Here is a 24,230-nt window from a genome sequence, read left to right as displayed (position 1 = left end):
AGTAACTAGTAAGTGAAAAGTAGGAAAAGTAGGTCCAGTGTAGTATGTACTGCTAGCGCTTATATAGCGCGCCTAAGCGCGCTCATGCGGAGCCGAAGCGCTACCGAATAGGTATGTAAAAATATATATGAGTGAGAAACTATGATAAAAATAAAGGTGGAACTATGCTAATAAAGGAAATGGAAATATACATACTAGGGAGCTTGGTGGACAGTGGATGGATGCATCTGGATGGCTGGCGCTATAGGGCGCGCAAGCGTGGGAACGCGCGCGCGCGTATACATCGTGAAGCGCGGGAATGGTGCGCGCATGGCGCGCGTTGCGTGGGAAAGCTGCGCCTCATATAGAGATAGCTGCGGGTAGCGCACAGAGTAATGCTATGAGTTCGTGCTGTATACTCCTTGGTGAAAACTACCATATCACGCCATGAGAGGCATGATTCTCTACAACAGTATGTACTTATCATATGGGCTGAACCCTAACTGCGCCATGCTGAGGCGTGTTCCATTGTCGATATTTGATTCCGAGCGTTGATGCTGGTACTGGCCTTTTTTTCTATTTTGGCGTGCCGGGGGGAAGTTACTACTTGCATCTCCTACTGGCCCGTGATCCATGCTCCTCATTCAAGTTTGCGAATGCGGGGTCCTATCACACACGCACGAATTCTCATTTGCTCATGTCCTTGATGGCATGAAGTAGTAGATGTGTTTTGTATGTGGTCATGCAGTGAATGATCCTTGTACGTGCTTTTCGTACTCATGATTCTTCATCTGCAGCTGACTCGCACAAACAACAATCGATCGTACGTGGGTAACGTCTTTCGAATGGTCAGATCAGATAGTACACGTCCAGGATCGTCTGATAGGCCTTCTCATTACGACGAGCCAATTATAATCACTCGAGTCATAATGTACCTCAGGCTCGCATCATGATGGAAGCACGCACTGGGCGCGCGTAGTATTTCATTTAAAAACTGGTGTTTATGCGCCCTCAGTGCTCCTAACTTGAACGTTGCCGCGATGACTGTAATTTTAGTTCCTGGTTCTTCTGGTGAGAATACTGAGTACTGTTTAGTACAAAACACCGCTCTTCGGATGCACTTGTGTTATGCATGTGCCAGTGGAATCCCTGACAGTGACTTCTTGAGTTCTTCATACCTGAGGTCATGCGCTCCAACTTGAAGGGGTATCATGATAAAGATGAAGTTCTAGGTGTTGGACCATGATTAAATTCTTCATGCTCCATAGTATCCAGATGCCGAGTAGTCCTTGCCCGTGGGAGCCCTACTGCACCGTGTATGAGATGTGCAATGATCGCATCACGAAGTTCGCGATAAGGACAATGTTTCGTCCTTGCTTATCAAAATCACTTGAAGCAATTCAATCGCCACAAAATTTCCGATCTCAATCATCACCTCTTAGATCTCGCAAATTCATCATACTTCCATTGAGTAATTTGGCTGGATCATCGCAGCGGGAAAAGTTTGGACGCTACGAGCCTCAGGCGCATTGGCATCCAGGATCTCAATCAAAGTGACAATGACAGACCAGGTCGAGGAGACCGATAAAAATGTTTGTATGTTTCCTCAATGCAGCAAGCACAGAATCTACACGATAAACTTGCAACACAAACCTTGCTATTTCTTGAAATAACAATATATGTTTATCACATTCTATCGCTACAAGATATATATACTACTGTCATGAATAACTCGAGGTCAAGATAGAAATAGAAATTAGCATTCTGCACCAAGTGAACGCATCAAGATCACTGTGTGGTACAAAAGACCCTGTGTAACAATGCATGTCATGATTCTTAATTCCCCTAGACCAGTCAGAATACATGTGTTGTACAGTGGGTGCGATAAGTTCTTATATTAATGTCTTTGACATCACTTACAACTGTTGGCAAAAGCAGAAGCCAACCGAAATCTCGCCTTTGTTCGACGGACGACCTGGACTGAGCTATAAACCAGCTCGAAACAAGTATCAGTCAAGCGTGTTGTACAGTCTGCGTGGGTTCGAATGATTGAAGCTTCAAAGAAGAGTCCTTGACATATGGACTCGGAAGTGGTCGGCGCTTTGACAGTGCGATAATCTTCTGGCTCTCAAAATCCGACTCTCGGTCTGTTGAATCCCCATCAGAGCTATTAGAATCACCCTCCCCCCTGTCCTCATCGAAATGGCGTGAGCCAGATACTGACAGGAGACTAGAACGCAGGGGATGAAATGCCACGCAGCCGATTACATCTTCGCTTGCAAACATTAGTTACAAAGGGATGAATGGGGATGTTTGATACACTTGCCTCCATGTGCGTTGAAAGTCATCTTTGGGGCGATGTTCTGTGGTGAAGTCACTGGTGACTGTTCAGAACCCAGTTCGTCCGAACCTTCAAGGTCAAACATCGAAACACATCCATCCTACAACCAGGTTGTTAGCCAGAAAGCCTGAATGACAGACATCTGAGCAAGTAAAGTACATGATCACCGACGCTTAACCATCTTCCAGCGTAATCTATGTCAAATTCAATTTTTTGATTAGTCAGGGTTTTGCGAGGACCAGGGGATGTCTTGAAGACTTTTACAGGTACAGATGTATCACTGCGAAGATCCCATGCATATATAGCATCGTGTCGACGAAATGCAGCATACAAAATGTGCGGTTTTGTGGGGTTGAACTTTAGCTGCAAGGAATAAGATCAGCTTTACGACTAATTTAATTCTGAAGGCGACATACCTGCGTGACTCCGGAATAAAAATCTGCGCCTCCCACAGGCGTGATAGCTGCTTGATTTGACTCCGAATACAATGCAATATTATTTGTCGCTGGTGAGGAAGGTGTTAAGCTGCCGATCGCATGATAGTCATAAGAAGAGGAGAAAGCTACGCTAGATATAATGCCTGATTCGGAAATCGGATCAAAATCTATACGAGTAGTAAACCTCGCATCTTACCTTTAAGGCTATCCTTACTTTTCTTGGAAGGCGTGGTCGGGAGCCGATCGCCCTCCCCAGGTTGTTGTATGTCAAAGATCTCGATGGCAGCTTCGAAACCGCAGTATAGTCTTGGTGTGCGTGACGCACATGGTGATTATGATCAAATATAAATGACAGGCTTACTTGTTGGCTGTCGAGTTGAATGCGAGACTATGAGGAGCGATAAACCTCTCGTGATGATCGATGATCGGGTATGAGGCCCTCAGCTGGTAAGGTCAATCAACAGTCTGACGAAAATGTATATGAACACTAACCTTCCATCTGAGGCATCCAGAAGCTTCACCAGGGACAATCACGTACAGAAGCGACGAAACCATAAGCTGGAGTGTTATTGGATGAGGCCCCTGCATACCAAGCAAAACTGACGACCGCTGAGGACTGCGAGAATGTACGCCTATGGTGAGCGGAGAGCTCTGTGCCTTTAGGTTGTTTTTAGTGAAAAAGCTACATCATGCACAACATGACTGACTTTGAACGTCTGGACTTGAGCATTCAAACTACACATATGCACGTGTCAGTAGAGTACTGTTTTTGTAGTGAGTTTCCCAAGCGACGATTATTGTAGGAGTGACTTGCGAATGGCGGAGCTTGAAGGGTCGCAAGTGACGGAGTCCCATAGGAGATATTGGGATGCCCTGACGGTGGGGACACTGTTTATGAGAGGAGGGACGTTCCCTCACACGTATTAGTTATTGCGGTACATAAAAGAGGGCGGAGATCGTCGGACGTATGAGGGGAAAGTCCTTTGGTGAGCTGGATATGGCTGAACATTCCAGAATATGAAATGATACTTGTTCCGCCCGGATATCAGAACGACGAAGAAAATAGACCATCTGGCTACTCACAGATGGTGGAAGAGAAATGTGCGAGAGCGGAGAGGTAGGTTCCCCTTTGTCGTTCAATGGTCATACCTGGAGAGTGAAGAGAGCAAAGAGAACAAATGCAGAAGCGACGTGGGAAGGTGATTGAGGGAGAGTAACTTGAAGGTGCTAGTGGGACGACAGTGATCAGTGACGGTGGAACCACCAGCCTTGCACTCGAGAGAGAGGAAGAAAATGCGCTGCTGCCTGCTATGAAAGGCTGAACCGTGTGTCTGCAACATGTAGTACTAATTAGTAGTAGTAGTAGTAGTACATCGGACTATGAAGCCTGGGACCCCGAACCCCCTGAGACCCTGATCTCTAACCCTGCTTCGAGTCTAGTACTACCTAGTAGTACGGTGACCACCATATACGGTACGCTCATGCCTCTACACCCATCTCATGCTCACTCCAAGCCTGCTCTCCTGGCCTCTCTGCGTCCTGCCGGCCCTTGCACGGGGCTCCCCGTTACAATGGGGTACTGGACGACCATCACTGTATGAATGAGGAGTGAAATTGACGGCTGAAATAAGAAGGATCATCGAGGATGGAATAGTAGACGACGGGGAGAATCGGCTGATCCGGGATCTGGCACTATGCAGTATGGTCACGGTGCGAAGTGGGACATTTGTTGGTCATAATCATGGTGCCTGGAAGTTCTATCGAGAGCTTGAAAGCTTTCACTCAGGCTGGCAACTTGAAATCGTACGACTCACAGGGTTCGAGTAAAATCTTGCAGTAACTTAGTACGTGAGACTACATTGTTTTGATCAGCCATAGTGAATCCAGTGGTATAGTACCTCCTGCAATCACATCATACTCAGACACTGCACATACACAAACCGATCCACGAAACATACAATCGAGTGCTACGATTCTCGATTTACCATGGTTCGTCCGATGACAAATCTACTAGAGGCTTTTCCCGAAGTTTGGACTCGGACATATGTGTCTCATCGATGCTATAAAATTGCATCACCTCAGCAATTTTATCCAAGGTATCGTGATCCGCGCGTCCCAGGATCATCAATTGCATATCATAAGCCTGAATCCGAGTATGAACTTCTCTGCTCAATGGGGAAGCGAGGTAGGAAGCGACCGCCAGCTTGATGGCCCTACGAGTGAGTCCCTGGCTGTCTGACACAAGATAAAGTGTCTGCAGCACAAGCGTCAAGTGAATAATGTAGGACATGAAACACTGAAGCACCGCGTGGCTGACAAAGAAGTGTCGATATCCTTTCGTACACGCAAAATAATGGTGCGTACGATATCTGGTATACCTCGTAAACCCACGTGGCAAGTACGACACTTGCTGGAATTGGTACTATGATGGGAGCCGCAGGTTCCGACATCATGCCCACAATAGTGCCCAGCATGGATAATCCAGAGGTCCTGTAAACATTAAATGAGATAAAAATTTATCCATCACGTAAAAGACCGGCCTACACGGTCTTGTTGAGATTAGGTGTAAGTCCAGCTTGTATTGTATGGATTATTTTCATCATCAGTTCCCTGAACTCTTGGCTATGCAAGTACTGTGCATAAATCATGTTAGGGCGGGTGCGACAACAACAAATAAGAGAGCCATCACCTTATGAGGGTCACAGAAGTTCCATACATCGACGATGTCAGCGTGAAGTACGTATAGACCATCCCACATCTTGCGGATCCTGAACCTTGGGCATGACATAAGCGCCTTCCAATATTCTTCAAGACACGAAAATTTAGACCATATTCAGTAATTATGAACGTGAAACCGGGATGCACTTTTCTTGCCAACCCTGACAATGCGTAGATCACCAGATAAGAATGAAACAAGCAAGACTCACTCAATTGATGCCTTTATTTTGAGTCTAGGATCCACTCGCTGAGTGACGGAAGTCATCACTGCAGCCTCGGGCGCAGAATGCTGACCGACACAGCTTTCAGTTATCTTGATCAGGCGGTTGAGCGTTTCCTCATAGTCTTCTTTGGCTGTGATATTACACTTCAGAGGCATGCATGAACCTACCAGAGTCTCGATACACACTAGAGGTCGTAGCGTGGGGAATACCAGACCCTGCAAATTGCTTTAGAGGTCCAACGCAGTTAGCCTGAACCTCGGCATCTGCTTTTTGCTTGGTCAGTTCCTTGATGGCTTGTCGCTCAATCCATCGAGAGGCTTCATCTAGATTTCGCTCCACCCGATCGATGAGCATATCGTATTTAGTAAGAATGGCAATAACGGGAACTTTGACAAAGTGTGAGCTCCAACGTAGCAGAGAGAGATAGAATCGATGAACGTACCGTTTCCCAGCATTCCACTACGTTTCAAATCTAGGAAATCCTCCGTTCCCATCTCTAGCAAACGTCCGACTGTGATGCCTATTAGATATATTCAGTGGGGTTGATGGTACTACTTGACGACAGGAATTGAATACCATAAGCGTGGAGAGGCCAGGAAACCGCTGAGGCGTGAGGAGTATTGGCCATGTTGATTTGATTTAGGGAAATTCGAGCTGCTGTGAATTTATATAGAGGCTGAGGGCAAGCCATGGGTCAGTGCTTCAGCTGCGAGGAAGTGGGTATACAAAACCAGTAGCACAGACATACGCAAATCGAGTTTCCTCACCAATCGAACTTGGCGAAGTCTGTCATGAAGAACTCTGGAGCTGCAAGCGACTCTCGCAAGGATTTCTGAAGAGAAAGTAAATTACAATTTAATGAAACTGGAGTATAACTCACAAACTGGAGGATTTTGGGCATTTTCACCTGGGTAAAGATCCCACCTCGAACATACTACTAGGTCGAAGTGTCGCTGATGGTGAAAGTATATGGACCCTTCACTGTGACTTTGCGAGGATTACTACAACCATTTAGTTAAGTCATTCCCTGCACTTCAGTGAACGTGACGCCATCTTCAAGACCGTGTCTTGATTCATCATCGAGGCATGTTACCAGCCCTTCCTTGTCCTGCCATTTACTAATAATAGTATAGATAGGATGTTGGAGTTATAGTTCATAAGACTTACTTTTGCACTGACACAATCATTCCAGTAAGAGCTTGCTCGCCTGTAGGATCCACGCAAGGAAGTTTTGGACCAAAGTCATTGAAGACTGTGACGGAGCTGATCAAAAAGGGAGTCGTAGCCATCACGTGCCCAAAAAGACCACGGGTCCGAGTCTCCGCTGAGATAAAGTGAACACCATTCTGATGTGTCCAGTCGTCGATCTCAACTTGTTTCTCGTAAGAGACGTCACATAGTAAGACAACGGCCTGGAGAAAATCGACATCACAATATGATGGCTGTATGATAGTGCATGGACTTACTTAGAAAGGTCGTCACGGTATTAAATCAACTGAGATTTTCTGTCCTGCATTTCCCCCAAGATTCCAGACGGGGACGTACTAAGCATTCGGTTCGGCTAAATGAGCGGTAGCCTGAGGGTGAATGCTGCGCGTGGCTTTCCGATATCATTTTTGCGAAGGAAGTACTACTGTAGAAAATAATTCAACTTGAGGCAATGTGATGCCTAGTAAGCACGCACTGCTCAGTGTGAGCTGAGATCCTGCATGATGACCGGTTCTGGGTCATACTAGTACAGCGTCATGGACTTGACACCCGCCAGATAAATGTTCCGTTTGCTATGGAAGATATGAGAATTAAATGAGTTTGTTGGAACCATGCTTGTTGGTATTTATAAAAGGGTTACCAATCTCAGCCCCGAGGCGGCCTTGCAATCCGACGATCAGTACATTGGAGGCAGCCATCTTCCGAGTCTTCATCGCTGCGTACACCACTCAGCAAACATGGGATTATTGTTGTTGTTGACAACACGACTTCAAGTTACCCTCATGCCCTACTAGAACATAGCTGCAAAATCACGTAGGATGATTGACTCAGAACTTGAAGGTGAGTGATAGTATGAGCCGCACCGAGGACTCGGCGGCAGATGTGCAATTCAATCCTTTACTAGTACGGTATGCATCCATGAACCGGCAGTTACAAGCTGTAGTACGATGATATAGTAGTTCATGTATCGAATGAAATGTGATTGAGTATCGAGTCATAGTACTACATGTGAAAAACAGTACAGTAGCAGTCACGGTCAAATTACTGTGAACAAATGCATTACCATCTATCCGAGTCGGTGCTGTGTGAGTTCCACAAGACATATCTGGTCGAAATGCAGAGTTGCAGTAATCGTAGTCATCAAAAGAACCTTGACAGTCTTTGACTTCATGTTACATTTCGACACAGGTAGGACGAGCCCGCGATACTCCCCGTCCAAAACGAGGCAATGCTGATTCTTTTTGCGTGGATGAGCTGGGCTAAGATCACTGGCGGGAACATGATAGTGCTGTATCCGAGCCCCTGCGCCGTTGGATGTGCAGAATACTGCGACAAACCCCTCAGGTGCTGGTCCATTAGCGCCGCAGAAGGGGTCGGGACACGCAGTCGATACGAATCGTTTGCATAACCTGCCCTGCTCAAACCTTGGCGAGACTTTCAACAATGCATGATGTGTAAGCAATGTCGAAGAAAACTCCTTCTTCATCAACCAGGATAGTGAGCCTATAATCATAATAATAAAGTAAGTGGGCAGTGAACCAATGCCTTCGTTTTGAAGGTCCCACCGTTGTCTCCATGTTTCTCGGCTCTAGCCCCAATGTTGTCCCAGATATCGCCCTCGTTGATAGTCCAAGGGTCGGATGCTGATGAGTTGAGATTAGCGGTCTGATTGTCTGTTGCCGGCTCGGAGGGGCTGAGCGCTAAGTCAATATCCTCGGGGTTGGCGGTCCAGTGGGACAAGACATCAGAGGACAACGAGCTGACATTTGTAATAGAGCTGGAGGGGACTATTTTTTCAGGTGGGGGGGTTATACTTCTCGGAGGTTGCACTATCAAATATGATTTTTGCCGCATATCACAGAAAGAAACCAGGTCATTCCCTTCGAGTATCGCACCATTTAGCCTCATGCCATAACTGAACCACCGTAAGCAATTGCAATACCACGAATATACTAAGCATTCCACTCACCTGGTAACGACATCGGAACGTTTGAGTGTCGTACGCTTCTGTCCATGTATTGCAACAGCACAATCCTTGCGCCCAATATTGTACAGTGTAGCTCGGTAGCCCTTCAGGTTACCACCAACAACGAATACTTCTTTACCGATAACGTGATTGAATGAGTCCACATTCGCATTGCGCAATTTCATCACGAATCTGATAGGTACGTTGATCTGTAACAATTTAATAGATGTTCAAGTTGAGCTGCATTAAACTTACGATTGTGTGGTCACGGGTGGACAGTATTGTCAAGCAAGCCTCTGGAACGTTGACACTTTGTACGATCCCTGTCGCCTCATACTCCGGCCCACGAGCGACACTCACCACATCCCCAGGTCTGACATCATAACCCCTGTCTTTTGTGAATTTGATTGTTGGGGGGAGGCGGATCCGTTGAACCATGACTGCAGGAACTTGAATACTCGGGGGTCCTATGTTTGTATCGTCACCAGTGGTCGGCATAGGGTTTGCATCCCGGAACCACAGCATGGTCCCTCCCGAAGGAAACCAGTCTACAATACCGCATTTCCCTATATGCTCCCCGAAAAGGACTTGTATAACATCCCCGATTTGAATATCATCGGGTTGGGGGGAGGCTCAAAAGATTGCTGAGTTGGCAACTGTGCTTGTAATGTGTGCTTCAAAGAGCGACGATCCAAATAGTACTTTGAAACTTCAACCTGTGCATTAGGTTAGTTTTATAAGATTTATACTGACACCATGGACCCACCTCTTCCTTCGTAGAGGTTTGACAAATGTGAAATATGTCGTCCGTCATTTGAACAATGTGGCCTTCTAAACCTAAGTATATACCCGCTACGACTCTGACAGTATCGCCAACCCAAAACACGTGCTCGATGTCCTGGAGTCGAACTTCTGATTGTATTTTGTCTCCCTCGATGTTGTATTCCAAACGGACAGAACGAAATGTGTGGTCTGTCGAGACTACTTCGCCGATCTCTGCGCCAAATTCCCCGATGATGACCCTGGCTGAATCGCCCATGCGCAAGAACTCCAGCGAAAATGCCCGCTCAGCTATCTTCATGGAGGGTCTGTCCCATCCAGAATCAATATGCAGTCGAATTTCGTCGGGATGAGGGGTCTCGACAATGTTTAAGAGATCGCGGTGAAAACTCTTTAGTAACAGCCCCTGGTAATACTCTTCTCCTTTATACGAACATCCCACAACCTTCCCATCACGAATGATATCAGATACTGCATTGCCAGTTGGAAGGCGAGATCGGTCCAGTAATGCCACAGATCCCTTAGGCATAGGATAGGGAAAGTCTCGTAAAGCAACTAAGACCCAGACAAGAGGGTGACCAGATGGCGACTCGTTTGCCGGCTTCAAATTTGTGACGTAGGCCATGGCGTTCTTGTACTTGCCACATATGATCCTTACCCACCCTGGACTAGATGGCAGTTGGGATTGTGGATGTTCGACTACCGCACGTTCTTCGTCCGAGATCCGAAAATAATCTTTCACGGAGAGTCTGTGTGATGTCGGGAGTGATGATGCGATGGCCCGGGGACTCTCTGAGACCATGTAAAGTTGTCCCGGTACCCAGGGGGACACGATAACGGAGATTTTTTTACTCCGAAGGCGTTCTGCGACGTAGTCCGTGACAGTTCCTACCAAATAATGAGTCAGATGCTACATGATTTAGATTAAACATACTGTGAACGTTAAGCAAATACATCCTGTTGTCGATCGTGTCGGAGGACCAGGCAGCTCTGTAAGGAATGCATCCGAGCCTTCCTGGTGGCCTGGAAGCATGAGCTTGAGTGTCGTATGCATTGAAGATCTCATCGATTCTCTTAGACAACATATGTTTAGCTGATGGTCCCGGCAGGGTCGTGACTTGTCGTGGACGCGCAGGGAGGCCATACTCGTACCCCTCTTCTTCTTCTTCCTCCTCCTCCTCCTCCTCCTCCTCGTCGACACCTTCTCCTGCTTCCCTGTCGATGAAAATACAATGTTTCACCTACATTTCTTTAGTGTAGGCTCATCGAAGAAATGTTGCACTTACTCGTTTGCACTTCGATGCAAACGTAGCTACGAGCGTCGAACTCAATACGGAGGGCTCAGGTATGTACCTTCTTTTCAAGGCCATCAAATTATTCATAGCTTCGTAGTCATCGCCATCACCAGAGAATACCGCAAGTTTGGCTTCTCTCCAGTCATCCTCGCGGTATCGATTGCCAAGGTATGATATCAATCCCTCTTCCGCCTGTCCGTAGGATAATTCGGACTTGAGGTATCGTTCTAGGAAAGACCACGTCCCTGCATCCTCAAGTGGGGATGGCACACATGTCCCTGTCACGGTCATGTGCATGAGGGATAACTGCGACGAGTATCATCATCACTCACCATTCGAGTCATTCCTTATGCGCTTCGAGGGCGGTTCGTCAATCGGTAGTGCCGTGCGTTTGCTAGTCCGACTCGGAGTCATTACTAGCCCGAGTATTGCCGTACTTTGCCTGTAACTAGTAGTAGTATGATAGTCACGGTTGGCACCTAGTAGTCGAAGTTCACGTTAAATTCGTTTTGCATAGGTAAAAGCCTCATCGTAATGTACTACTAGTACCGTATATTCAAGTTGGTATGCCAAGTTTACTCACTGAAACTCGATCCTGGTGTAGTTAGTATGGCTCTGATATATCGTATCGAGGTAGTGATCAGTGAGCAGAAAGAAGACTGCAAATGTGTACAGTGATTGGTATTTATAGTGAATGACTAATCTGGAACTACTACCGTGACTCGGACTGTTAAACTTGAAGACTCGTCGGAGTTACTAGTAATAGACAATGATTGTGGACTCCTCGGAGTCCAGCCCGCCAGTGTGGCGGATGACTTCTGCGCGCAAACACCTTTCTTTTGTAGTACTAACGTGGCGACCATAGGCGAAGTAATGGTATGACTGGGAACTAAGTTGAACTTTAATTTTCAGAATTGATTCGAAAGTCCCATTACTAGTATGCACTCACGGCTATGACAAACTTCGGCACAGGTCGTGGCAAGGGGCGTAAGTGTGACCGACACCATAATGCACCGCTGCCTTTGCCAAGACCCAAATCGCGCAAATCGATATCGATATTGAAATTAAATCACTAGTAGCTATACTATATATTATAATGTATGAGGAGCGGAAAAAACCAACACTATTGATGAAATAGCGGTTGATATAGTGAATGACTTTACATTTAGACCCAGCCGGCAAAGACCGCTTCAATCTGAGTTTGAATATAGTTGTTCACTATATCAGGACGTCTTTTCTCTGGCTGAACCCCTTTCCAGCCACTACGTCCCCGACTTGCATTGTTGTCGCCAAACACCATCATCCTCAAGCACCTATGATACGATACCTTCACAATTGATTGATGATGGATTAATGTTACCCAAAGTCTGTCGCCCCTTCGGCAAAATTTGTGTATGTCTTTTTCTGTTTCTCTGTGTCCTTGTTTTATCGACGAACTTCATTTTCAGATTGTCTGTTTCTAGACAATAAGTACTACCCTTCGAACCTGGCCTGACCCGTAGTGGTCACCTGCTAGCGCTGACTTGGGCGTAGCTCGTGTTTGTTTGCTTTGTTCTGGGAATTTTTGCTGGTGTCAGTACAAGAGAAAATTGATGGTGAGCCAAACCCAGCTTTTCTCGTCCTCGTCCTAACAAGGCTCTGCCTGGCATGAAATTTGCAATGGAACAAGTATAACCATTCGGCGGTCGTATTTTTCGAAAGGACTGACGAAGACATGAGGGTGGATCAGTACAGATATGAGATTGGCGAGTCAGTGTGCTAGGGACAGAGCATCTGGTGAGTGTCATGGACGGAGGAGTCTCTTATACTGATTGAAGGAAGGGGTGTGCAGCATATCATAATCTCTCTTTTGAAGAGGCTGTCCATGCTTCTCAAACATGTTCATTTGCTTGAACACATCCGGTACTCCCGAGGATGTATTTTCGGTGGGGAACGCCCACGGAAACCCATCCATGACTGTTGGCGTTGGACTTCGAGACTTCGAGCTGTGTCGCTATGTGTGCCACCTCGGCATTCCCTGATCTCAGCACGTTGCCATGACTCAGAAAGAAAGTAAAATAGACACCTTCAATTAGAACATATTTCATTTCTAACTGCCTGGGACTCGTATATTATCTGTAAAAAAATAGAAAGGGGCCAAAATAAAATGGAAGTAAATCGCTACAATGCCGATGAGTATACTACTACTGGTACCTGCGCACGAGCTTACGTCATGCACCCCGATATTGCAGCACGGGGATTCAATTTCCCTCACGGCATCGATGGCGCTAGGATGGTGAGATTTTTTTGTCGATGGTGCTTGGTTGGCGAGATTTTTTATTATTATGATATCGATGGCACTCGGATGACGAGTCGTTCTCGTGTCACTTCGAATTGATATATATAGTGTCTCATTTCCTATGGCATGTAGACTACCACATCGTACAGTTTAGTATGACTATGGGTAACGATGAGAATGCTCCCTCTCTTGACGAAGCATCACGCAAGCGCAGTGGTTCAGCGCTCCATATGGGTCCGCGTAAAAAGGCGTGAGTGGTTCAAGTTGCACCCTTGCTAGTGCGTTCCTGAATTGTCCTGAGCAGGACTTCATCAAATCCCCTTGTTCTGCATGGTCGACATTTTGGTCGTACCGTCTTTGCATTATGTAACTATCCCGCTCTCTTGACTGCAGGTATACTCTGGCTCGAAGAATTGCAGGACTCTCCCCTGGAGGATTTTCCAGCTGAGTGAGTTCAGTTGCATCTATTAGTAGCCGCCGCTAGTATTCTGACCCTACCACTGACCGCAGTGTTCGACAGGAACACAGGGTATTCATAGAGTTACTAGATTCATATCCTGGTTTGATGGATCGTCTAACAAACGGCGAGGAGGAGGATATCATTTATGTGGGAGAAATGGTAAGTTTTGTATGTTGGAAGATCATCATACTTACCTTTTGTAGCTGGGTAAAGGGGCTTCTGGTGCACGAGGAGACGATACTAAAACCCTCAAAGCTGCTGTCCTCGAATGGCTCGTGCCCAGAGGACAGGCAGTCATACCGCCTCTCTCGCGAAACATCAAGTCCGACCGGGGGTTTAATCATGAGGTCACTGGTGCGTTACTCTGTCCCGCAGGCCTCGACTGGTTGAATGCAGAGTAAGTCTAAAATTTCATCTTCCATTAATCTAAATATCATGACGCTACCCAGAACCAAGCAGAGTCTTAAGAGCGGTGAAACCGCAGTTCGTGGTGATCAGTGGCCTATTTTTCTATATTCTGGCTATGTTTACGATTCCGAAGATCCATGGAATGGATTATTAAGAAGTGAGATACTCGTCTTTGTAAGTTCATTCTACGATAAAGTTCTTATCTTTAACTATTTCATTCGACAGGGTTTCAAACATGTATTTACATCTCCGAGCTCGGTGGATAAGGAGCCCAAAGCTACGCGCTCCGGCAACGCATACCTCCACGGCATGAAGAGCGTGACAAAAGGTTCCCTTGCATATATTGCGACGCAGGCGCATATGAGATCTGATCGTTCATTCGTCTTGTGGCTGATTATTCCTTCAGATTCGGTTTTTGTTGAGTTCCTCGTCTGTATTCTCATGGACAGACACAGTCACGGACTCCGAAAATTTCTACCATAGTATTCTCGACCTGTTGGAAGATCCTGACAAAAGTGAAGAAGTATGTGACCTGATGATGTGGTGGACTCGGTTCGCAATCACGCATTATATCTTGAGCTTTAAGTTAATATATTTGCAGTCGGGTGTTCCCTAATTCTTCCTCTTCAGAGTGCAGCATCAGCAAAAACAGCGCGCTGTCAAAAATCCAGGGAAAAATGTGCTGCCCTTCGAGAACGAGCTATTGCTGACGTTCATTAGTCCATTGTATTTCGTAGATGTATCGCGCTGTAATGCCTGTGAATGCAATAAAAGAATTCTCCATAATGTATAATGCAGCACTATGAGCTAGTATAGCGTGGGAATGCCCCTACCCAGAGACGGTTGTGATTGTGTATGGGTGACCAAACTATTGCCATCCCCTGTCGCACTGTCAATGATTGTAGATCACACCACTGTAGTCTACCTATATCAAGCTAGGTGTATTAGGTAGGATGCCAGCAACTTGCTAACACCAGGTAACTCATTGTCATGCCCTGTCACACTGTCAATGATTGTAGATTCTGCCACTGTAGTCTACCTATATAAAGCCAGGTGTATTAGTTAGGATGCCAGCACCTTGCTAACACCAGGCCACTCATTGTCATGCCCTGTTGCACTGTCAATGATTGTAGATCCCGCCACTGTAGTCTACCTATATAAAGCCAGGTGTATTAGGTGTGATGTCAGCAGCTTGCTAACACTAGGTAACTCATTGCCATCCCCTGTCGCACTGTCAATGATTGTAGATCCCGCCACTGTAGTCTACCTATATAAAGCTAGGTGTATTAGGTGTGAACGTCAGCACCTTGCTAACACCAGGTAACTCATTGCTGTCCCCCGTCGCACTGTCAATGATTGTAGATCCCGCCACTGTAGTCTACCTATATAAAGCTAGGTGTATTAGGTGGAACGTCAGCACCTTGCTAACACCAGGTAACTCATTGCTGTCCCCCGTCGCACTGTCAATGATTGTAGATCCCGCCACTGTAGTCTACCTATATAAAGCTAGGTGTATTAGGTGGAACGTCAGCACCTTGCTAACACCAGGTAACTCATTGCTGTCCCCGTCGCACTGTCAATGATTGTAGATCCCACCACTGTAGTCTACCTATATAAAGCTAGGTGTATTAGGTGGATTTAATAACAACTTAACAGTGTGTTGAAAGATTCCAATAGGTCTAACAATATTGTAACTTTGGCAGATTCTGCCAACGTAGTCTACCTATCTATTCCTTTATCATTTGATCTGCAATTGTGATATATATTTTCTATATTGTGTATTAGATAAAGTTAGTTAAATCTTTGTCATACTGAAGTCAAATTCCTGATGTCCCCAATCCAAGTCATTGTTGTCTTTGTCACCTCAGTGGTACAAAAGGGAGGAGAGTAGAACCACGAGGTTATTTTAATGACATGGACCACTCTATGTGACTGACTGAGCACAAAGCTAGTGCTTCCCTGTGAAGTGCAACAGCCTGATCCAAGTCATTGTGGTTGCCTCGGTGGTGAAAAAGGGAGGAGAGTTGACTGGCAAGGGGACAGGCCCCAAAGGATAAACACGGGAAGACCCAAGGGACATGTCTGCTGAGGAGCACACTTGTCCAATTACCCTGGTATAAACAAGATTAAACTGGAGTAAATAGTTTTCTCACTATATCACTATGGCCTAAAGCGGCAGCTGCCAGCTGGTGGTGTACAAATAATGGGTACATTTTTTTCCCTGGGAGGGTGTACAATGTCTGGTCAGAAACTTTTGTGGCTGGTAGTAGGTACATATTCACTGAGCCCTCAAGCACTGTGTCTCTTGATGATCGTCTTCTCTCGACTCAACGGCAAAAGAGCAACATATGGCCACTGTTTAGTTCAGGAAGTTTGGCTGCATGCCAGAAGGTTTCTTTTGAAGTCCAACAGTTATGTAAGTAAGACTACCATTTTTAGAAGGGGTGTGTAGGGGGTGCGCCTAGCTGTGAGCGTTCTATGAAAAGTCTAATAGCCTCGATTAACATTAACATTGACGTTGTTGTGTCTTGGTGGAACAGTACACTCTGGCACCAGCGAGAGGACAGCAGATGCAAGGCTAAAACCTCCAAGACACAGGAACAAGACAAGGACAGCAGTGAGAACAAGACAAGGACAGCAGCAAGAACCTCAAAACAAAGGCCCAAGGCAGCAAATGGCCAAAGCCAAAGCAAAGCAAAGCCTCAGACAAGCAAACACACAGCAAAAGCTGGAGGAAAGGATGTTTAGAACCTAACCCTAAGACATGCTATATATGACTATCTAAGACCTCGAACACCTCTGCAGGACCCCTGGCACCCATCGCTGCCAAACCTCACTGATCCATCGGCCCGGACCGTGTCTTTGTGCAATCGATATTCGAGCTCCACCACACCATTCCCAACACCGCAAACGCCCAGTGCACGTCAGCAACTGCTGACGTGACTTAGACGAATACGGACGACGGATGAGAGCAGGAAGAGGGAAGAAGGCGGGGAGGATAACGAGGGAGAGGAGATGGACGAGACGGGCAGGAAAGAAGACATCGAGTAATGTGAATGTTTGAATTTATCTGAATACGATCGACTGTGCCACGTTTTGCTCGTGGTCCACTAAGCTCGGGTTCGAGTAGCGTAGGGAGCTCGGGATACAATCCGCGCGATGGAGAACTTGGAGTGATTGTAAGACCTACTAAATATATTCGAAAACATCAGACGTTTGACTCACCGAGTTATAGCGCAGCTTCCGTGGTGTCAAGAGCGTCGTCGCCAGTCTGCATTCTCTTGGGTGCGAAAGTATGGGACGGAGGTGCGACAGGATAGAACAGAGCTGCGAGAGGGTCGCAAGAGGATGGGGTGGAGCCTGTGGAGGTGCAAGAGGATTGCAAGAGGATGGGACGGAGGTGCGAGAGGATGAGATGGAGGTGCGACAGGGTGCGACAGAGGTGCGATAGGGTGCAACAGAGGTGCGACAGAGGTGCGACAGGGTGCGAGAGAGGATGCATCAGAGGATGCAATGGATGTACGAGAGGGGTGCGAGATGATGCGCAGGATATCAATTAGTGTACTAAGAACTTGGGAATGATATGATCACATACTTGGAGCAAAGCTATTGAAACGCACCTGCAAAACTACCGAGCTGACGAATATGTTGAATGGTACTCGTGTTAGTGGAGGAAGTAGCGTCTGGAAGCATTGGAGCATTGGAGGTATCCTGAAGGCCCACATGGGAGGGGCCCTGGAGGCTCGTAAGGAGGTGCTGGAGGCCCGCGAGGGAATGCGAGAGCATGTACTCTTATTAGATGGCGGGAGGGTGGGTCTCACAGGCTAGTTTCCCATAACATAGAAACCGGGTCTCTATAGGCACCGAGAAGTGCTGCCTGAGGTGCGTGATTGGTAGCCTAACAGCCACGCTCTGTTAATGACCTGTAGCTCACTGGTGCTCGCAACAACATCTGCGTACTGACAAGTCTCTCAACATTAGAGGTGTACGGAGAGGTACGGAGTCCACCAGTTGTGACTGCCGTTTATGGGCCATGTCACAGGCGGTAACAGAGCGCGGCTGTTAGGCTTTCCATAGCGTCCCTAATCACCACAATGGCCACTATCGTGGAGGAGGAAAATGATTGGGAGCATGCAAATCGCACGAACTGGCGCGGCTTAGGACTTGCAGATCCAATCAAGAGGGTCGAGGTATTTTTTTCATTTCGCGTAGTCCTCATTGCACTTATTGTCGACACCTCAGGACAAATGGTTATTATTACCTGCATTCCTCAAAATTAAAGGTTTGGTCAAGCAGCATATCGACTCCTTTAATTATTTCGTCGATGTGGACATCAAAAACATTGTAAAAGGCAACAACAAGGTCACCTCAGATGTCGATCCTCGCTTTTGGCTCAAGTACACGGATATTCATGTCGGCTTCCCGGACCGCACAGACTTGGACGCGATAGACAAAAGTATCACGCCTCACGAATGTAGGCTACGCGACATCACTTATAGTGCCCCGATTCTTGTCACTATTCAATACACTCGAGGAAAGAACGTTGTGCGCAGACCTAACGTCAACATTGGACGACTGCCGATCATGTTGAGGAGCAACAAATGTGTGCTCACTGGCAGGAATGAAGCGCAGCTGGCTCGAATGACGGAGTGTCCACTTGATCCCGGAGGTTATTTTGTTGTCAAAGGCACGGAGAAGGTCATTCTTGTTCAAGAGCAGCTGAGCAAGAATCGCATAATCGTCGAAACTGACAGTGTCAAGGGGATCGTGCAAGCAACATGTACTTCGTGAGTCGTTCTCTATATCTTAACTTCTCTTCTTAAGACTCCTTTGGCTAATCCGCATTAAAGCTCAACTCATGGTGGGCTCAAGTCCAAAACCTATGTTGCCACGAAAAAAGGAAAAATATATCTCCGACACAATTGCATTCACGAAGATGTCCCGATTGTTATTGCTTTAAAAGCGCTCGGTATCCAGTCCGACAAAGAGATTCTTCTTTTAACTGCTGGAAATACAGAGGCCTATAAGATTGCCTTTTCTGCCAACCTTGAGGAGTCTGCCAAGTCGGGCGTATTCACGAGACATCAAGCACTTGAATGGATAGGATCCCGTGTAAAGGTCAACCGAAAAGTTGTAGGTCCACGAAGGCCCGCCTGGGAAGAAGCCTTAGAAGCACTTGCGACAATTATCCTAGCCCATGTTCCTGTGGTAGGTTTGGACTTCCGGTCCAAGGCGATTTTCGTGGCTACCATGACTCGCCGGGTTTTGATGGCGATGGATGATGAAAAAATGGTGGACGATCGGGATTATGTTGGCAACAAACGATTAGAACTGTAGGTCTATTTTCTATCTTTTGCCATTGTCGATGGGTCAATGTTACCTAGTGCGGGACAGTTACTTGCCTTGCTGTTCGAAGACCTATTCAAAACTTTCAATTCCAACCTCAAATCAGCTATCGATAAGGTTCTCAAGAAGCCGTCAAGGACCAATGAATTCGACGCTTTCAATACGATGCAATTCCAGGGAGATCACATAACCGCCGGATTTGTACGCGCCATTTCCACTGGGAATTGGTCATTGAAGAGGTTCAAAATGGAGCGTGCAGGAGTCACACATGTTCTCAGCAGACTGAGTTTCATATCTGCCCTCGGAATGATGACACGCATATCATCTCAATTTGAAAAGACTAGAAAGGTCAGCGGACCTCGTGCTTTACAGCCTAGTCAGTGGGGTATGCTATGTCCAAGTGATACTCCGGAAGGAGAAGCCTGTGGTTTAGTCAAGAATCTTGCCTTGATGACGCATATCACCACAGATGTAGAAGAAGGGCCAATCGTCCGTTTGGCATTAATGCTCGGCGTCGAAGGTGCGTTCGGATCGCGTCATACCTGTTTCTATTACGAAATACACTGCCAGATATCAGCTTAGCCACGGGCACGGAGATATACGGACCACATACATTTGTGGTCAATGTGAATGGCACAATCATTGGCCTGACTCGGTACCCGATGCGATTTGTAACAAACTTCCGCAGACTGCGCAGAGCGGGCCGCTTCAGCGAGTTTGTTGGTATTTATGTTAATCACCACCATCACGCTGTTCACATAGCAAGCGACGGTGGACGAATTTGTCGACCAATGATCATCGTGGAGAACGGCCGCCCAAGAGTCACGTCAGAACATATCGCGGTATGATTCTTTTTCTGATATTAAAGCAAGCTGGTAATTTGTTTTGGGTCGTTCAGCAACTCAAGCAAGGTACTGCCTCATTCGATGACTTCCTCCGAAATGGTCTTGTGGAATACCTCGATGTGAATGAAGAGAACGATTCCTATATCGCACTTTATGAGTCCGATATTGTCGCACTGACTACGCATCTGGAGATCGAACCGTTTACCATTTTGGGCGCTGTCGCCGGTCTTATACCATATCCCCACCACAATCAATCACCCCGAAACACCTATCAATGTGCTATGGGTAAACAGGCGATAGGCGCAATCGGGTACAACCAACTGAATAGGATCGACACGCTTCTGTACTTATCCGTGTATCCGCAACAGCCGATGGTCAAGACGAAGACCATTGAACTTATTGGGTACGATCGTCTGCCAGCTGGTCAAAATGCTACAGTTGCGGTGATGAGTTATTCTGGGTATGACATCGAAGATGCTCTCATTCAAAACAAAGTTGGTCACCATTTGCTGTTTTACATGTCAGCAGGTGATCTAACTTGACGTGTAGGCAAGTCTCGACCGTGGTTATGGAAGGTGTCAAGTTCTGCGCAAGAACGCTACCCTCATTCGGAAATACCCAAACGGCACGTGAGTGGTGTTTTTTTGGTTGACCGTATCTCTTTGTCTTAGCATCGATCTCTAGCTTTGATCGGTTGGCAGATGCTCCCTTGGATGAGAACGGGCAAACTCAGAAAAAATATGATATTATTCAACTCGACGGTCTCGCTGGCGTCGGCGAGCGGGTTGATCCGGGGGATGTCTATGTTAACAAGCAGATGCCAACGAATGCCAACGATAATACTTTCAGCGGCCAAGCCGCCGCGGTCCCTTACAAGAACGCACCGATGTCTTATAAATCCCCAGTTGCTGGTTACATTGACAAAGTCATGATCAGCGACACCGAAAACGACCAAACGTTGATCAAAGTCTTGATCCGCCAGACGCGGAGGCCGGAACTGGGTGATAAATTCTCTTCTCGACATGGCCAGAAAGGTGTATGCGGTCTGATCGTAAACCAAGAGGACATGCCCTTCAACGATCAAGGAATCAACCCCGGTAAAGTAAACATGTCCCTGACTGACGTTCACTTAGTTAATTTTGGGGTCAGATACCATCATGAACCCACATGGATTCCCATCTCGAATGACGGTTGGTAAGATGATCGAGCTTTTAGCAGGGAAGGTAACTTCCACCGACATTTACGTGCGGTTCTGTGGGCTAATGTTGCTTGGCAGGCCGGGGTCTTAAGTGGTAAACTGCAGTACGGTACAGCATTTGGGGGCTCCAAGGTACAGTACAGATACCAGCGCTAGCGCCAATCGAACTTTGATTACCAATTATCTTACCACAGGTCGAAGACATGTCCCGGATCTTAATTGAGCATGGTTTTAATTATGCCGGAAAAGATATGCTCACAAGCGGTATCACTGGTGAAGCCCTGGAAGCTTATGTCTATTTTGGTCCAATATACTATCAAGTATGTCAATTCGCTGCGTCGTATAAGGTTTCAGTTGACTGATTGTCTCACAGAAACTGAGTGAGAGAAGTCCCACATTAACATTGTCTACGATTGACTCCCATGCGCCACAGAACACATGGTAATGGATAAAATGCATGCCCGTGCTAGGTACGATCGAATGAGCCTGAGAAATCCTGGCGAATTTTTACTGACTTGTCTGAAGAGGCCCACGTGCGACTTTAACACGCCAGCCTACCGAAGGTCGGTCCCGCGAGGGTGGTCTACGGCTCGGGGAAATGGAGCGAGACTGTCTTATAGGTTATGGTGCTACTCAGTTGCTGCTCGAACGCCTGATGATTTCTTCCGACAAATTCGAGGTGAACGCTTGCCAGGAATGCGGACTGATGGGATACAACGGGTGGTGTACATACTGCAAGAGTTCGAAGAAGATGGCCAAGCTCACCATTCCGTACGCTGCAAAATTATTATTCCAGGAGGTTTGTCAGCGTTCGTACACTTCGTGTTAAGTACTGATTGTCCGTACAGCTGATGGCAATGAATGTCGTTCCCCGACTGATACTTGATGACGCATAATTGTATAACATAATACAACACAATGCTTCTTCCATCCTCCACCTGATCATTAGGGCTGTACAGCCTAACAGCTGTTGGTGGACAACCATTGCACCTGTGACTTGTCGGAAACCCGGCCCGTGTACACTGGAGTGTAATGTGATGATCATGTACAGCTGGAGTCGATCGATCTATATTGAGGACAGCCGAATTTGAGAGGATATAGCTAGCAACTGAAACTGCAATTTCCAACGTCCTCACTCGTGCTCCTGACAACAGTCTACAACCCTTACTATTTCTCAAAATTGTTGGAAATGTATGTCTTAGATCGAGAGAGATAACCAATCATAGGACTGATGACTTATTAGGGATAGCGCTGATCACGCTAAATTTGACTCGTTACTAGATCGCGAAAACCCTTTCAAGTCAAAAAAAATGGGTGGATTCCGATTGGTATGCTGTGCCAGAATACATGCTAGTGCATATACGAAAAGATGGAGGTGATAGAAGTGAATGGCGGTGTGTTGTGCATCGAGGTATGCATACCAACAAAGCTTAGCTGTTTCTAACGTAAAATAGTAATAGTGATAGTGAAACGTGAAAGTATGCAGAGCTCCGAGGGAATCGAAAGGAGTGTATCCCGGAGCCTCGGGAGTGACGAGTGGAAACTCTTCACGCTGTTGAGGTGCTTAGTACACTTGTTAGTCAGAGCGGTACGTACGGGAGTCAGACTCCTTACGAAGTTAACCGAGCATAACCGTTGTTGCAGGTGACTGAAGCTTGGAGCCTTGACGTTACTAAGGCGGCGGCCTAGTTGTGGACTAGTACCGCCATTAGTATTGTGCGTGTTCATGTTTGGCCAGACTAGGCGCTGATGCTGTGCAGATGTTCGTTGTAATATGACCATGCATGATAGCACGAAAGATGTCAGTCTAGACATTAACGCATACGACAATATTAATGTGCGAGCCAGCGGAGGGCCAGCAGGAGGTGGCTAGAGTCCTGAATTATTACGGCATCTGCGGGGTGTGGGGTGAGAAGTATCAAAACTTGGTTGCGAGACAGGAATTACCCGAATTTGGGAGATACTTTGTGGTATAGCCATGCGCGCTCGGCCACCTGGCTACTCTAGACCCCGGATAATATCTGTGCAACCCATGTAGATCCCGAAAAGAAACTTATCAAAACCCGGATCTAGGTTCAAGGAATCGACACAATAAACGCGTGTGCTCCGAGACTGTTCTTCACTGCCTGGGCTCTCGGCGTTACCAGGTAGTAGGTTCCGAAGTCCACGCAATTATTGGAAGATCATGGGGTGAACTCGCAAAAAAGTTGTTGATAAATAGTGACCATACTCTCCTTGAGTTTTTTCCAAGCTCACCAAAGATGCAAAAAGTTGTAGTTTTTCAGAAAAAGCTGAATATCGTTGTCGGCATACCCGCCACACCCTGGGTAGCTAGTCATATCTAGGAACAAGATGGAATTATCAAGATTTTACGGAAGTTACAATGATCCTTTCGGACCGTGATATAGCTTTACGCCGAGGACCACGTGCGGTCCGGACTGAGGTGAAGTCGCCCAATCATGTATCTTCGGCCCTGAGTCAAATTCTGACCGAAAGTGTATCTGTGATAGGTATTATCCAGTATTATCCAGGGTGGGCTCTGCTCTGCCCTGCTTCTCGTTATTATGGTGATATTGAATCATTTGCCCACAAGCAAGGGATGTGCCTTGGTGATTGAAATCTCTCACAGTAAATGCCTTGTGTGTTCCTCCCTAAGTTCCCTGGCGGCAAGCTGTACCCGCCAAGGGCATCCGCACGGAACAACTTTGAACACCGAGCCGTCAAAATATGATAAACAGTTCGGCAC

At 46.7% G+C, this 24,230-nt stretch overlaps 8 protein-coding genes across 8 annotated transcripts; 2 read left to right on the top strand and 6 right to left on the bottom strand.

Annotated features, from left to right (window-relative positions):
* Nucleotides 1–1,992: 1,992 nt before the first annotated feature.
* Nucleotides 1,993–3,500, bottom strand: F5891DRAFT_1254398 (uncharacterized protein; the record flags this gene model as incomplete). The annotated part of the gene is made up of 9 exons (XM_041369956.1): nt 1,993–2,249; nt 2,375–2,420; nt 2,480–2,683; nt 2,737–2,900; nt 2,954–3,063; nt 3,119–3,201; nt 3,246–3,272; nt 3,296–3,406; nt 3,465–3,500. The coding sequence occupies 9 exons, from the start codon at nt 3,498–3,500 to the stop codon at nt 1,993–1,995; spliced, it is 1,038 nt and encodes a 345-aa protein (XP_041220537.1).
* A 1,238-nt stretch (nt 3,501–4,738) lies between these two features.
* Nucleotides 4,739–5,231, bottom strand: F5891DRAFT_1060617 (uncharacterized protein; the record flags this gene model as incomplete). Its single annotated transcript, XM_041362885.1, has 2 exons — nt 4,739–5,069; nt 5,122–5,231. The coding sequence occupies 2 exons, from the start codon at nt 5,229–5,231 to the stop codon at nt 4,739–4,741; spliced, it is 441 nt and encodes a 146-aa protein (XP_041220536.1).
* A 427-nt stretch (nt 5,232–5,658) lies between these two features.
* F5891DRAFT_1060614 (uncharacterized protein) lies at nt 5,659–6,209 on the bottom strand. The gene is made up of 3 exons (XM_041362884.1): nt 6,142–6,209; nt 5,885–6,085; nt 5,659–5,829 (listed from the first exon to the last, which is right to left on the bottom strand). Exons 1-3 carry the CDS (start codon nt 6,152–6,154, stop codon nt 5,681–5,683), a joined length of 363 nt encoding a protein of 120 aa, XP_041220535.1. The 5' UTR covers nt 6,155–6,209; the 3' UTR covers nt 5,659–5,680.
* A 505-nt stretch (nt 6,210–6,714) lies between these two features.
* F5891DRAFT_1254394 (uncharacterized protein) lies at nt 6,715–7,432 on the bottom strand (the record flags this gene model as incomplete). Its single annotated transcript, XM_041369955.1, has 4 exons — nt 6,715–6,817; nt 6,867–7,111; nt 7,245–7,332; nt 7,384–7,432. Coding segments are annotated over 4 exons (485 nt in total), but the record flags the coding sequence as incomplete, so codon positions are not given.
* Nucleotides 7,433–7,735: 303 nt separating this feature from the next.
* On the bottom strand, nt 7,736–11,363 carry F5891DRAFT_984653 (uncharacterized protein; the record flags this gene model as incomplete). The annotated part of the gene is made up of 11 exons (XM_041377483.1): nt 7,736–7,845; nt 7,954–8,013; nt 8,085–8,411; nt 8,474–8,667; nt 8,878–9,083; nt 9,130–9,447; nt 9,641–10,542; nt 10,589–10,869; nt 10,941–10,949; nt 11,008–11,227; nt 11,282–11,363. The coding sequence occupies 11 exons, from the start codon at nt 11,361–11,363 to the stop codon at nt 7,736–7,738; spliced, it is 2,709 nt and encodes a 902-aa protein (XP_041220533.1).
* Nucleotides 11,364–13,210: 1,847 nt separating this feature from the next.
* Nucleotides 13,211–14,815, top strand: F5891DRAFT_1130754 (uncharacterized protein; the record flags this gene model as incomplete). The annotated part of the gene is made up of 8 exons (XM_041364570.1): nt 13,211–13,224; nt 13,532–13,675; nt 13,738–13,846; nt 13,891–14,084; nt 14,137–14,269; nt 14,321–14,449; nt 14,502–14,680; nt 14,728–14,815. The coding sequence occupies 8 exons, from the start codon at nt 13,211–13,213 to the stop codon at nt 14,813–14,815; spliced, it is 990 nt and encodes a 329-aa protein (XP_041220532.1).
* A 2,531-nt stretch (nt 14,816–17,346) lies between these two features.
* On the bottom strand, nt 17,347–18,147 carry F5891DRAFT_1281370 (uncharacterized protein; the record flags this gene model as incomplete). Its single annotated transcript, XM_041370466.1, has 2 exons — nt 17,716–18,147; nt 17,347–17,666 (listed from the first exon to the last, which is right to left on the bottom strand). The coding sequence occupies exons 1-2, from the start codon at nt 17,879–17,881 to the stop codon at nt 17,347–17,349; spliced, it is 486 nt and encodes a 161-aa protein (XP_041220531.1). The 5' UTR covers nt 17,882–18,147.
* Nucleotides 18,148–18,189: 42 nt separating this feature from the next.
* F5891DRAFT_1194763 (beta and beta-prime subunits of DNA dependent RNA-polymerase) lies at nt 18,190–22,380 on the top strand (the record flags this gene model as incomplete). Its single annotated transcript, XM_041367999.1, has 15 exons — nt 18,190–18,285; nt 18,338–18,882; nt 18,946–19,428; nt 19,480–19,961; nt 20,012–20,283; nt 20,340–20,780; nt 20,836–20,915; nt 20,971–21,388; nt 21,420–21,509; nt 21,563–21,616; nt 21,679–21,804; nt 21,858–21,864; nt 21,918–21,954; nt 22,010–22,283; nt 22,333–22,380. The coding sequence occupies 15 exons, from the start codon at nt 18,190–18,192 to the stop codon at nt 22,378–22,380; spliced, it is 3,453 nt and encodes a 1,150-aa protein (XP_041220530.1).
* Nucleotides 22,381–24,230: the final 1,850 nt, after the last annotated feature.

The sequence above is a fragment of the Suillus fuscotomentosus genome (genome assembly GCF_016647785.1).
Source record: "Suillus fuscotomentosus strain FC203 chromosome Unknown F5891scaffold_73, whole genome shotgun sequence".
Lineage (NCBI taxonomy): Eukaryota > Fungi > Basidiomycota > Agaricomycetes > Boletales > Suillaceae > Suillus > Suillus fuscotomentosus.
This window is presented reverse-complemented; position numbering and strand designations above follow the sequence as displayed.